Source organism: Hippoglossus hippoglossus, chromosome 8 (genome assembly GCF_009819705.1).
Source record: "Hippoglossus hippoglossus isolate fHipHip1 chromosome 8, fHipHip1.pri, whole genome shotgun sequence".
Lineage (NCBI taxonomy): Eukaryota > Metazoa > Chordata > Actinopteri > Pleuronectiformes > Pleuronectidae > Hippoglossus > Hippoglossus hippoglossus.
The window spans coordinates 6,474,778-6,488,175 of record NC_047158.1 but is presented as its reverse complement, the minus strand read 5'-3'; the positions used below and the strand labels follow the sequence as shown (position 1 = coordinate 6,488,175).

The 13,398-nt window shown below is 45.0% G+C and overlaps 1 protein-coding gene across 2 annotated transcripts in view; it reads right to left on the bottom strand.

Moving 5' to 3' along the window:
- The window catches only part of pde4a (phosphodiesterase 4A, cAMP-specific), a 40,090-nt gene that overhangs the window by 11,426 nt on the left and 15,266 nt on the right, over positions 1-13,398 (bottom strand). The window contains exons 1-6 of one of the 2 annotated variants that reach the window (XM_034594404.1): positions 6,919-7,815; positions 5,107-5,292; positions 4,670-4,706; positions 4,450-4,520; positions 3,621-3,670; positions 1,288-1,400 (exon numbers count right to left, since the gene is read on the bottom strand). In XM_034594404.1, coding sequence (XP_034450295.1) covers positions 1,288-1,400; positions 3,621-3,670; positions 4,450-4,520; positions 4,670-4,706; positions 5,107-5,292; positions 6,919-7,112 — 651 coding nt within the window. In that variant the 5' untranslated portion in view covers positions 7,113-7,815. Of the gene's footprint in view, positions 1-1,287; positions 1,401-3,620; positions 3,671-4,449; positions 4,521-4,669; positions 4,707-5,106; positions 5,293-6,918; positions 7,816-13,398 lie in introns of those variants that run through there. The other variant, XM_034594403.1, reaches the window with a different exon arrangement.

The window sequence follows — 13,398 nt, the reverse complement described above, 5'->3', positions numbered from 1 at the left end:
TGCCTCCGCTCCGAGCCCCAGTGCGCATGTGCGACTAGACAGCATGTACGTCTGTCGGAAATATGTGTGTGAGCGAGGGTGTGAGTGAGAGTGAGAGACTGAGTGGGAATATTCATGTGTGTACCTCCATGTTGGCACAGTGCGTAGGATTTCGGCAGCCTAGTTGTGGCTGCTAAAAGGCAGTAACATATTCACAGAGACTCTGTTTACCCCAGGAGACTTCTCTTTGCACATTGTATGTTCACACACATAAAAGCACACGGACACAAATGATGTCCTCAAAGCTTTCCACTGTTATCTCTCCCACAGTCCTGTCATCATAAGCCCGATTATAAGAATCAAACCATTAATTAACAGTGGAGTGCAATATGGGAAGGATGTCTAGAATAAAGGTATACAGCGCTGTGTCTTTAAAACCGAGCACTATTAAAGGAGCATTGCCTCTATGCCATTGGTTGTTGCCCAAACCACATGGCTCGTGGTCAGAGTGGCAAGCCAATGACTAAAAGGGAAGGGCAGACCCTGCTGCTGTTCGATAGCAACCAAGGTTACAGCAGAGACATCAGCATCAGGACCAGTTCCCCCTCCCTCTCATGTCCTCCCCACCCACAGACCATCCCTCTCCCTCCCCCCTCTCTCTCTCTCCTTTCCCAATGTCTCCACAAATACTGTACAAATGCATACGGAGCTTGCCCATGTGTACACACACACACACACACACACACACACACACACACACACACACAGAGGCATGTAGATGTGTTGTGATAAAGAATGCATCAAAATCCAACCTCGCTGCGCGTCATTGCCATTACGAACACAAACACAAACGCTTAACCTCGGCAACCAATAATATTTGTCAATTTAGTTTACCAAGATGGTTTACCACATATGGGGTACAGCCTACATTAATTATTTACCAATGCAATTACTACCACAAGGCTGCAAATAAACCCAGGAAACATTCTCTCAAGACCTGCTGCTGCTAATTCACAACCCAGCACGTGATTACTTCAAGAGCAGATCGATATTTTTTTTTTTGCTCCACTTCCATATGGTGGAGCTGTGTTGTTTGTATTCACCACTGAGTGTCTTCTTAAGTTAGCAATTGCATATTTTGTGCAAAGCTACAGCCCATTGAAATCCTTTCTCATGATGGGGTGAAATATTGAAATCAAATATTTAGATGTTCACGGTGAAAGTCGGTTCATCTGAGACCATGTTGAGTTAACACTGAGGTGGAGGGAGGATGAAAATACAAGATCGTGTGTGTGGACAGGTGTGCACCTTGTTGGAGGCCATCTCGCTGACTGAGCGGTGGGTCTGAATGGTCTCCAGCTGGTCCAGACACCAGTCCAGCTCCTCCAGAGTCTCCCGAGCCATCTGCTGGTATGTCTCCTCTGGGAAGGACACACACAATATACAGCATATATAAACCAGCAGGAGAGGAAGAGCACAACAGCGGCACAGAGCAGTGACCACCTGATAAAATATGATATGTGGGTGTTAAGGTTCCGTTGTGCAGCTCAGTAAATCGACACAAACTGAATTTACAGTTTAAGAGTTGAGTTTCCACTGTTGGGTAAAACAGTGAATGCGTTTTACCCAACAGTGGGGGCAAATACACCAACAACACTGAAACATGTGACATGTTACCTCTAACCAATCGAACATATTTTTATACACATGACACCAGACATCAAATGCTGTTCATGACGGCTTAGAATTATAATCAGCCAAATAATACAAACATTTTCATTTATTTCTAAGCTATATAGCCATAACTGTAAAACTGATTGACAATAAAAAAACTTTCATTTGAAATTTATTTAAAGGCCGGTCGGTTACAGTCGGTTACAACAGGAGGTTTCTGAACGGTGAGTTCTAGTGAGTTTTAGCAGGACAGTCGGCCAATGTAGGAGTAACGTCCCGAGTTACAGTATGGAGTTTCACCATGGAGTTTCAATACGGAGTAACGTAGACTTTACTCCGTAGTGAGCACACCGACACGGCACGTTAGAAAAAATTAAGCATAACCGCTGGTCTCAAACAGTAACGTTCTTAGGAGGAATGTGCACGGACACATTCTCTTCCTTGCATCCCTCCACGCTGCAGTGTTTCTTCAGTGATGTTTGTTGTTGTTAGCCTGTGGGAGCTAACAAGCTGCTAGCTCAGCAATAAGTCTGCTTGGTGTCGCGTTCGGTGTGGAGGGGTGGTGGTGGTGGAGGTGACAGGGAGCGGTGGTGGTGGGTTCGGAGGCTGGACTGGAACCGGCTGGGTGGGGCTGAGAGACGAGTGCGATCCCGTATGACTCATACGGGGGAGGAAGCACGAAACGAGACGTTCGATAACATATTTCTTAGAATAAACTGAGTGAAACAGTCCGTGGAGTGACTGTTCTCATACTTTGAGGGTCCCTACTGACCCCCTTCAAGTCATTACAGATAGTAAAAGCCCAGAAAATGTATCTTACACAATATGGGCCCTTTAATATTTCTGATGCTAAAACAATGGGAGTTATAAAAATATATAGTTCAATTAAAAACAGTTATCACACTAAAATGTATTTACATATTTGAATATAAGACCAATCTAAATATATGTTTTTAAATCTGAAATTGAATATTCGAAATTGTATTTAAAGTTCACTTTTTTATGATCAGAAAACATTGATTGTGCCTCATTTGTGTGTTTGGTTAAAACAATTTTTTTTTATTGTAAGTTAAAGGGATGGTTCACCCAAGAATAAAAATGTACTCATTATCTACTCACCACTATGCCGATGGAGGTGTGGTTGAAGGGTTTGAGTCTCAGGGGTAAACAGCGTTGCAGCCAAATCTGATACAATTGAAGTAAATGGTGACCAATTGTCCAAACGTATAAAAACAACATATAAAATGGCTCCATGCTGCTCCTGTGGTGTCGTCTAAGTGTCTGTAAGCCCTGACATTCAAATTCAACTCGAAACGGTGTCATTTCCACCATGTTTTAAGCCTAAATGTCCGCTGTGATCCACGCACGAAAGCGGCTCCTGAGGAGGATAAGAGAGGACATTTAGGCTAAATAATAGTGTAAATGACACCATTTCGAGTTGAATCTGAATTTTTGAGCTTCTGGACACTTGGATGACACCTCAGGAGAAGTATGGAGGCATGTTATGATCTTATCTGTTGTTTTTATATGTTTGAAGAAGCGGTCACTTTTTACTCCAATTGTATTAGATTTGGCTGCAACACTGTTTACCCCTTAAACTCCTGAAACTCAAACACTTCACTCACCCCTCCATCGGCATAGTGGTGAGTAGATAATGACTGTAGAAATGAATTTATTGGCAAATAAAAAGCTATTTATTTAAAGTTTATTCTCATCTTTAAATATATATATATATTTATTATAGCTTAAGCAACATATTTTGGTATGCCTACCCAGTCTCCTAAAATGTAAGTGACACGTTTAGTGAAACAATTCTCTGACCACATGATGTTCTTTCATGTTCTGCAGTCGTTTTCTCTGCTCATGATGCGTTTGGGGAGCGTGGGAGCCTCTGAATGTCCTTAAATCTGTAAGAGGGGACTGTGGGACTGTTTGGACCCAGAGTTTTTAATTAGCTGACAACTTACCAGAGAGTGTAGCTTGGGGAACAGTGGGTTGGCTTGTCACTGGTGACCTCCTGTGGACAAACATCTCGTTACATGAGGAGCAGAACAACACACTGCTGCCCCCTGCTGGGGTTCAACACACATTCAGCATCACAGGGTGAGGCAACAAAAGGCTTGGCTCACAGAGAGGAGATAGAAATATGTTCATGTGAGTTTACGCATTTTCAAGAGAGAAACAGACGAGTGAATGTCGTTGAAAACTGGATAACAATGCAATGTGTTAATTTCTTAATTTGCTGAGAGAAATTATCCAATTTCACTTCAAATATTGAAGTATCCAAAAATAGTCATGGACAAAGCCTGAGCTGTGCTCACCTCTCAAATAACCGTCGTGTTGTATAATTGTGTAGTGAGGGACGCATTTTCAGGGCACCACACCACGTAATTATAGATGCTGTTAATTCAGTGGTGCATTGCTTTATTTATCATATTGACGTGGAGCTAAAAGCCTGCCAACTCCAGCTCCTACTGTCTACTGCATTACAAAGGAAAATCATTTTTGTGTTATTGACCGGCTGCATTGTCTGAGTATAGAGTCAGGGACATGCATCTGAGGCATGGTGCTCTCTGCGCTCAGTCCTCCGCCAGCCGGAGTCAGAGAGACGCCAGATAATGTAGATCATATTTTCCTTGAGCACGGTCTGATAACAATAAACTGGTTAATCACGGTGGCAAAAGTGTTTCCCCACGGGAGCTAGAGAGACATCAGTAAAACACACACCGCAAACAAAGCCGGCAGTCGTGACGAGTGTGAGTGGGGGGAAGGGGTGTTTGACAGCATGATACTGACTTGTTAGTGGGTGTTGTGACATTGGCGAGGATGGTGAAGTTGCTTCTTACAGTTCGTAGGCTGGCCAACACCTGGGGGATGGATGGACAGCGTAGGAGGGAAAGAGAGGGGGAGGAAGAGGGAGGGGGGGTGAGGGTGGGACAAGTTCACTGCACTTATTAGCCACCTTTTCTATTAATTTTACAGTGGTTGGACGTCAGAAAAGGCGCGCAGAACATACCTGAGCGAAAGGGGTGACGATCATGTCTTCGGCGTGCCTGCAGGACAACATATGAAAAAAAGGAAAAAGAGTGGGGAGTGAGATGAATGTGAGCGGTCTGGGCAGCTGAGGTGCTCGATATTAGTGTTTATATGAGAAGCTGTGTCTGCGAGCTGGGTGTTTACGAAGACCTATGTGGATCTAAACAGAGAAATCATCCTGAAACACACTAATGGAGGGTTTGGAGTAGTTTGGACTTCGCATAAGACAAACCAGGAAACAGAGCACAACAGTTAATCACGATTTCATCAGCGTGTTACTTGCATAATTACAATCAAAGCCACTGCTGGGTTGATTTGGATAATGTATGTGTGTGAAAATGTGTGTGTGTCTGAGTGAGAGGCAAAAAAACATGTTTCTGCTGCGTGATTGATCCAGGACGATGGCTTCGTGCTTACCCCTCACTGTTGATGGAGGAGTTGCGTGACATGGTTTTGGGGGATGTGTCATAGTCGGAGTCCGAGCGGTACAGGAAGGACTCCCTGCGCTGACTCTGGGGGAAGGAAGGATGGAGCACCAGCCCAGGACTCGCCTGCGAATCCATGGGACTGCGGCCTGGCGAAGGACCATTCTCCGAATCGAAGCTGAAGGGTTAGAGAAGACAGGGAGGCAATCAGGTGTATGTCTTTTACGTTCTTATCTGATGGTGACACCAAAATGTGTCACGATACGCCTCACCACCCAAACACAAGCCGCTCTCACCATCTGCTAGTGTTTGTAGTTTCTGAGAGGAAGTTGAAGAGAGAAATGTGTGACAGACGCCGTAGCATTAAACCCATACAGCTGCAACTCTGCAGTGCTGTTGGATTGGCAGACTGCCACCGAGGTGCCTTGGGAATCACACTTTACTAATAAGTCATATTTTGGAGCAAATGAAGTGAACAAAATGAACCGCATCATCCCCGGCTTCTCTTCGAGCCAAAGCTGTCTGAGGATGAGAGTGATCGAGTAGTTAGGTTTACAAAACAACCTCCTATTGGACACCAGAAAGTATTTAGGCATCTTTTTTTAACATCAGGAAACAGAGAAAAAGAGTCAAGGGGGATATTGGCATCCAAACAGTGGCGGTGATTAAGGCCCAGTGTTTTTGGACGTTTGCTGTGCTGTGAATCGATGTGTTTCCTTTTCTTTCGGTTTTGGAGTCAAACGCAGCATCTGTCCGCTCGGCATCTGTCCTCGCAGCATCGGACCGGCACATGCCTGATTAACATTAAATCCAAAACACAAGGCAGAAAGTAATCAGCCAGATCCATTCAAAGTCAAGCTTAACCGAAAGGAGAACACACTTCTCGAGTTACACTCATACCCTTTTAACCAGCACCTGCAGTCATGGAAGCCTTTATCCTCCAGCAAGCTCTCGATTTAAAAACAACCTCACACCATCTTTTTCTGAGATTAAATAACAGGGTCGATATCTCAGCAAGGAAATTAAGTCTCTATTGATTGAAGGGGGTTTTAGGGTTTGGTATCATAGACGAAAAAATGTCTTTTGGACTTTTTGCATTGACAGGACAAACACCAATTTATCAGAAACATTTGTGAAAATGAAAAACTGCTGAAATTGTTATTGGGTTTGCTATATGAAGATATTCATATACAATTGTCACCTTCCTGCCGCAGTCAAATGTTTGGACGACAAGAGCAGATAGAGAAGCACATTGCGGTGTCGCTGCAGCATCTATTTTTAATGTAGTATAACTTTTATCTCCTCTGCACCTCCCCGCTCCTCCTAGACATAACTTGCCAACATGCTTGTGAGCAGCTTTCACTTCATCTTCTAAAATTAAGTATGAAGTGTGATATTTTTAGAATTTACTTCCAATTAGGAGCCACTCCTCTCCCCCCAGAAGGCTGAATGTGACTGTATGGCGACAGATCACATTATCATTAAACAAGTTTCTTCAGTAATGAAAAAAAAACAAACGTCTGCCAGGGGGGACCTCTGCAAGCTGCACACTCTAATCCTTGTTTTTAATTTATTATATATTTTTTTTCCTGACAACTTTGAGAGTAATTATGAGACTTGAGTCTTGTGAATGCAGCACGACAAATTCTCACCCATCAAGTGTCATAGCTGCATGTGCAGGGAACATATTCTTCTCCAGGGAGTAATATTACCGTCACGTTACACAAACACAATGAATATAAAATGATAGGTTAGTGAGGAGCAGGCCAAATTACAGATCAGTGGCTTGGATGCAGAACTGTACCTGCAAACACAGAAAGATGAGCGGCTGTGCTCCTGAATACTTCGGTTCAGTTTCATACGCCGAAACAGAGCAGAGCCACTGTGTCCACGAGTCTGATCGACCGGTGACAGGGGCGAGGTGAGAGAGGGCGCAGGAGCCGGACCCTCAGGACTCTCCCACAACCTCAGCTGTCGTGTCAGCTTCCTCTGACTCATCGCCGCCCGCTCTGGCCCTGCTGGAGCCGACCAGTGAAAGAAAACTCCCTCAGCCTCCACTTGATATCGGCTGTCTCGTTCAGTTCGACCGCCGCCTCTCCCACGCAGTCCCCCCTCACATACTTTTTAGTGCGTCGACTCACGTCTGAGGCAGAACGAAGCACAGCACCTGCTGTACGTCGTGCAAACTGTCCTCAAACTAGGGCAGGATCTAATAACAAGGCCCTGATCCTCCCTTTAGTCCCGTGCTCCCACGTGTCTCATGCCAGAGGAGTCAAAGTGCATCAACATGCATATCCAGCGCTGTGATCCTCAGGCCCTGTGTGCTTAAGCTCCAGTTCCCCTCTTCTCACATCCTCAGTTTGTTCTCTGGATTTATGCAGGTCTCCTTAATCCTTGCCCGTGCAGGTTTGTTTGAGATTCCTCTGTTCCTCAGCACCGAGAGCCTCACAAAGAACTCTTTACGATAGGTTATTCCACCGCCGAGTTGCACTGCTGCTGCCGCTGAGAGCAGCCGGCTCAGAGGAGGCCTGCCATGACCTCTGTTAATTTCTTAAATAACTCGCATTTTGCCCTTCATGTTGTATCTGTTGCTTTTGTGCTCGCCTCCTGCCCTCCCCACTTCCCCAAATGCAAGCATGTGCTCGCCTTATCTCACTGCTCGCAGTTCCTCTGCAGCAACAGGAAGGCTGATCAGTAAAACTAACACAGACACACAGAGTCCGCGTTAGGGGGATTTGAAGAGAAGATAGAGAACGACCCAGAAAGAGGAGGAGAAAAAGAAAAGAAAAAAAATCAGGCCAGGAGAAAACGGCTTGACTCATAGCCCCGTGTAAATGTTTACATGTTCTGGTGAAGAGTGCGCGAGGTTTACGCCCAAAACATTTTGTATTTTGACACCAACAGCCTCGCTCACCAGCAGCACTCTCCCTGGCCTTTAGATGTGAGCAGACACGCAGCTACTTTAATATTCTCCATGAGCAACAATTAGACCATGAAATAGCTTTCAAACAAGGTGCATTAGGTCAACCACAACTAATTCAGTGATGACAATGTTAGACAGCCCCAAGCTGGATTTTCCTCTTCTTCTTAGTACACTTACATGGCTGCATTTCGAATATACACTGCAACTCTAAATAAATAAATATTTTACTGCAGTGTCAATAATAGAAAAAAACTATATTGGAGGTATCGAACGCCTGCAGGCGTCAGGTTTACTGGCACTAATGTTTTTGAGATGTTATTTATTACACTGCTAACAGGGGGTATTGATTAATAGCTTGGTTACTAACTCATTAACCCTGGAATTACCGAAACGGCATCTGGCAACGAGGCTGTGGCAAGTGTGAACAGGGAAGGAAACAAGTTATGAAGAAGTTCTCTGTAACTATTGCAAAGATGAGATTGTGCAATTTGGTGCCAATTCACAAAAGAATCCAGATCTACTGAATCTAAATGTGGTTTCAGAAGGGGACTGTTGGGCTTCGAGATATGCTTCTAGTTTTGTCAAATGTAACAAAAAAGTTTTTGAAGAAAAAGGGAAAATTTGAATAACTTAAATGAACACTTTTCCTGTTCTTAATTAAATAGATAGTTAAGAGCCAAAGCAAATATTATTCCAGTGTTTCAGATTTTTTTAAGTAAGTAATGATAGCAGTAATGATTTAAAATAAAACCTGTTAAAATGTGATCTTTCGGTGTCAGCAGCCTGAGGTACCTCCGAAGTCAGAGAAATAAATGATATACTACAGCACAGTCACAAGCTACAGATTTTTGAGAGAATTTAATTTGTCTGAGTGGAAAAGTCACACTAAACACATCTTGTTTCTGGTAGCAGGAATAACCTTTCGTCAGTGTTTGGAATACAGATTGGACATTTGAAATTGTGCATGTGTGTGTGCTTGTGCGCGTGCATGCGTGTTGTCTGTTTGACAACCTCCATTTGTGTGTTTATTTGCGAGTGCCCTGAGGAGACACAAAGACGAGAGGTGTGCACAGTTTGAGTGTACACTCTGCACCAACCAAATGAGAGCACAAATGAGACGACTTGTGAATCGTATCTGTTTTTCCTTCAGCCTTTTTCTGCAAGAGCAGCTAGGACAAAAAAAAGTTAAAGACAAAAAAAAAAAAAGCAAGCAGAAACCTGCTGCATGAATTCAATGTTCCACCTTTCAGCAAGCAGCTTAAAGCCTGAGCTGCGAAGAACACAGTGAAGATAAGATGCCCTGTCAAGTTGTTTCCTCCTCCCCTCCTGCCTTCCACATTCAGCTGCTTTCCCTTTTTTCCCTCCCTTCTTTTCCTGGTAGAGAGTAGCTGTCGTTTGTTTATGGCGCACTGGGGACGGATGGTGGAGCTCATCTTGGAAAGTCACTTATGAAAAGGCCTCACATACAGCCTGTTTGAACAGTGTTTTTTCAAAGACCGACTTTGGGAAAATGTGGAGAATTCTGATTCACACGACAGTTACTATTGTGATCTCAGGAGAGCTGATGAAGAGACAGGTATTCTATTGCCTATTAAATACGGAGTCCCTCCCAATAGAGGCTGGTGAAGCCTGTGAAAGTGACTCATGCACACGCAGACACAAACATACGCACAAAGTTAATGTTTAACATGCCCGTGTCCGTCACCCTCTCTCCCTACAACACACACATGGACACACACACGTACAAACAGATGAGCAATAATCATGAAGCTCTTTTTCTCACTCAGTTACCATAAAAAGAAAACCTACATGTACACACACACACACACACAGTGTACAAAGGGTGATGAGAAGTCGACTGTGGGCAGCTCTCTTGGTTTCATGATGTGAAAGCGGTGTCCCTGGAGTGTACCGCTGCGGACAATGACATGATGATCACAGGTTTCAGAGCTACGGGGATTTGTTCCAGCTGAGTGACTCCTTCTTATGGACGACAACAAACCATCTCGGCCAGGATGCAGAGGGGCACATTAAAGCTGCCTTCTCTCGTGTAACTACCTGACCTGCCTCCCTCTGTTAACTCACTGAGATGCTCTGTCACGTACATCAGAGACGAGCCCAGGGTAGTGTCTGTGTGAGGCAACATCCATACCACTTACGCTTTTAAACTAAAACGATCTCTGTCCACACAAACCTTTTGGCTCCTTGTTAGTTTTAATCCCCGTCCATACTAACGCGCCTGAAAACACACATCACGTGGCCGCTCACGTACACCAAGTTTTGACACAACAATGGGGCGTACAGCTTTTCCAAACTTCTCAGTTTTTGCACTTTTTCGCATGGTTGGCCCATTGGATTTCAAATTAAAACGTAGTAATGTGGATTTCAATGGAAATGCCAAAGTCCCCCGAAAAACAAGTTAGCCGCAAACATTATTTTGCAGGGGCACCATCGCTGCATCCTGGCGAGAAAAATGTTTAAAGAAAAATGACGAACAAGCAAGAGGGTTTTTTTCCCCCTCTGTAGCAGAATGATAATGGGTGCAGCCAGACCATTCTCAAGCGCTGACACGAAGCTGTATGCACGACTACGGACATGTTGACAACGATACTGTGATTCATTTTTGCATGACTGAGAGATGTGTTCACTGACTCGGAAAATGTAAAGCTCATTTATCGCATGTGCATTAGCTGTGTAACAGCAAGCTGAATCGTGCTCAGCTTGAGTAAACCTATGCACAGGTATTGCTTGAGTACGACACCGGTTATTAAATTAACGCTGTGCATGATCTTGGAGAGAATCCTTGTGTTGCGGAATAAGCCGGGAAAATTGGACTGTTCTGCGGCAGCGGTTGATTGGCTCTCCTCCTGACACACATTTCTGCAACAAAAGAGAGAGCCTGATTCTCAAGTCATTAATACAGCAGGCTTCAAAGGGCTTCGGAGTCAGTGCAGCGATTAGTTTAATTAAACCTATAAGTCTGTATGAGAGTGTAGAGGAGATTGGAACACATCCCCATCATTGACCGTCTCTTTGCCATCGATTATTCATTAACAGCCGTCACAACGAAGACCCCGGCCGAGGAAGGCTGCTGCCACATCAGCGTTTTCCCTCGGCAGCCCGGTCGGTGTCAGCTTCCCTTTCCCTCCATCACACTGTGCGCTGCTGTAAAGCTTCTCAGAGGGGAGAAGGCCAACACTCAATCATTTAAGCAACCTTTAAAAAAAAAAAAAAAAGAGAGAGAGACTCCAGTCAACCCCCGCTACCCCACCCCATTTTCTTCATTCTCCTCAGTTCACTAAGTCAATGATTAACCTCCCAGTGTCCATCACCCACTCTCCCTGTTTACGACACACACATGCACATGGTCCGTACTCTCAGTTATCAGTGGAGAATGAGGAGTTGTTTCCTGCCCCCGCTTCCTCCTCTGCCAAGCAACCACAGATGCTTATTTCCACGTGCAATTTCAAGCCCCCATCCCCACTATACACCCCGCCACCCACCCATGAGCTGTGCCTCACCCAGGCATTTAGCACCTGGCTGATTGCTACCAGTGTGGGGGTGGTATTGAGGGGAGTTGAAGGGAGAGAGGAGTGGGGGACTTGCAAATTGGGAGAGGGTGCTACTTTTATAGGGCTGACCGTGTAATCACAGCTGTACTCTATTGCTGCGGTTGAATCATCGAGCACAGGGGTATTTATTATGGAGCACTCTCAGGCTGGGGCATGCTGTTAGGGCAACATGCCCATCTCTGACACATCTCAAATGACATGTCCAGAGAAGGCTTGCCATCTCCGCTTGCCTCAGCTTGTCGTTTGTCAGGCAATCACAAGAGAGGGAGAGGGAGAGAGACAGAGGCACGCTCGAGCCTGCTTCCATTTTAATGTCGACATTTACAGTACGTTGCACAAGAGGCTGGAGATCTGAAGGGAAAGCGCTGGCGCCACGCCACATGGGCAAAGAGAGGGCATCTGGCCACGGGAGCTTCACAGAGGCAGGGATAAGAATAAAGTGATGACACATGAGGAGAATAAACGACAGGACAAGGGAACAGGGACACGGGTCAGTGCGACACCGACAGACCGAACAGCGCCACTGGTGAAATGACCTAATCTTTTATCACCAACTCAATGCAATTATATAATCTTCTGTAGTTGTCACAATCGCAGCCATTCCACAACTTCTAATTGTGTATCCGAGCTCTGTGACTTCTCGTGACCTGGGTGCTGAACGCTCATTAAACTCGTCAAATTACGCCAGTTAAGAAACATCATTATCTCATTAGCATACTTCCCAGCATTCATCACATTCGAATTAGAGATCTCCAGAAACCCTCTTTGTCCTCCAGTGCGTGACAGCAGTTTGTTGTGAGTCTTTTCATGCATGGATCTCAGATGAGTCAGATATTTCCTCATATTAAAAAATGAAAACAATGATAAGTCCAACGACAATTTAAATCCTCTCCAACCCCTCCCTCCACATTCTTAGAGTGGCAGTGACGTCCATGTTTCAGTATAATACCGCACCGAATCTGGCTGTGCACGTTATAATATGTATATTGAATATTACAACCCTGAGTGCATCATCGCTGAAAGGACTAATACAACAGGGAAGTAAATCTGACTTGAAACTCTTGCTCGTGGCTTTTAATAGCTTAGGTTTATCTGTAACTTTTGAGGCCTACATTAAAATAGCCAATGACCACAGAGAACAAGAAGCTCCTCTGCTTGATCAGTTAACAAAGAGTTTAAATGCAGTCTGGTTATTAATAATTTTAGGTTCTTTAGTGGCCCTGACGTTCCTTCAGCCCATATATGCTCTGTCCACCGTCCCCTCCCTTGATAGCCCCTCGTCTGTCTGCTCTAGGCGTAGCTTCTCCCACCCATCCATCCCTCAGCCGCGCTGCGGTGAGATCACAGAGCCGGAGATTACAGCAGATTATCCTGCGCACAGGATCACCAACCCAACTCCGGGTGGCCGAACACAGAGCCGGCCGCAGCCTCTGAAAGCGTAGAACACGCGCCTTTCAGGAAGAACCCGGAGGGATTGGCCGCAATCACACACCTGGCAAATGCCACAGGAAAGGGATTTATTTGATGGGCTACAGTAGACGGGATAATCAGCCTTTATTCTGCAGAGCAACAGGCCCTCCACATTGTGAAAGCACAGGCCTCCTAATCTATTAATGCACTGTACAAAATAAATTCTACCCGCATTGAGCGGTTCACGTCAGACACACTAAGCTCTTAGCGGTGGTTTGCTTTCACCCTGATGATTTCTTTGGGCTCCTTTGCGGTTTGTAGCCTTCAAAAAACCCACCAGAGGCGTCCGTCACTTTGCATCACCATCAGTAGATCTCTG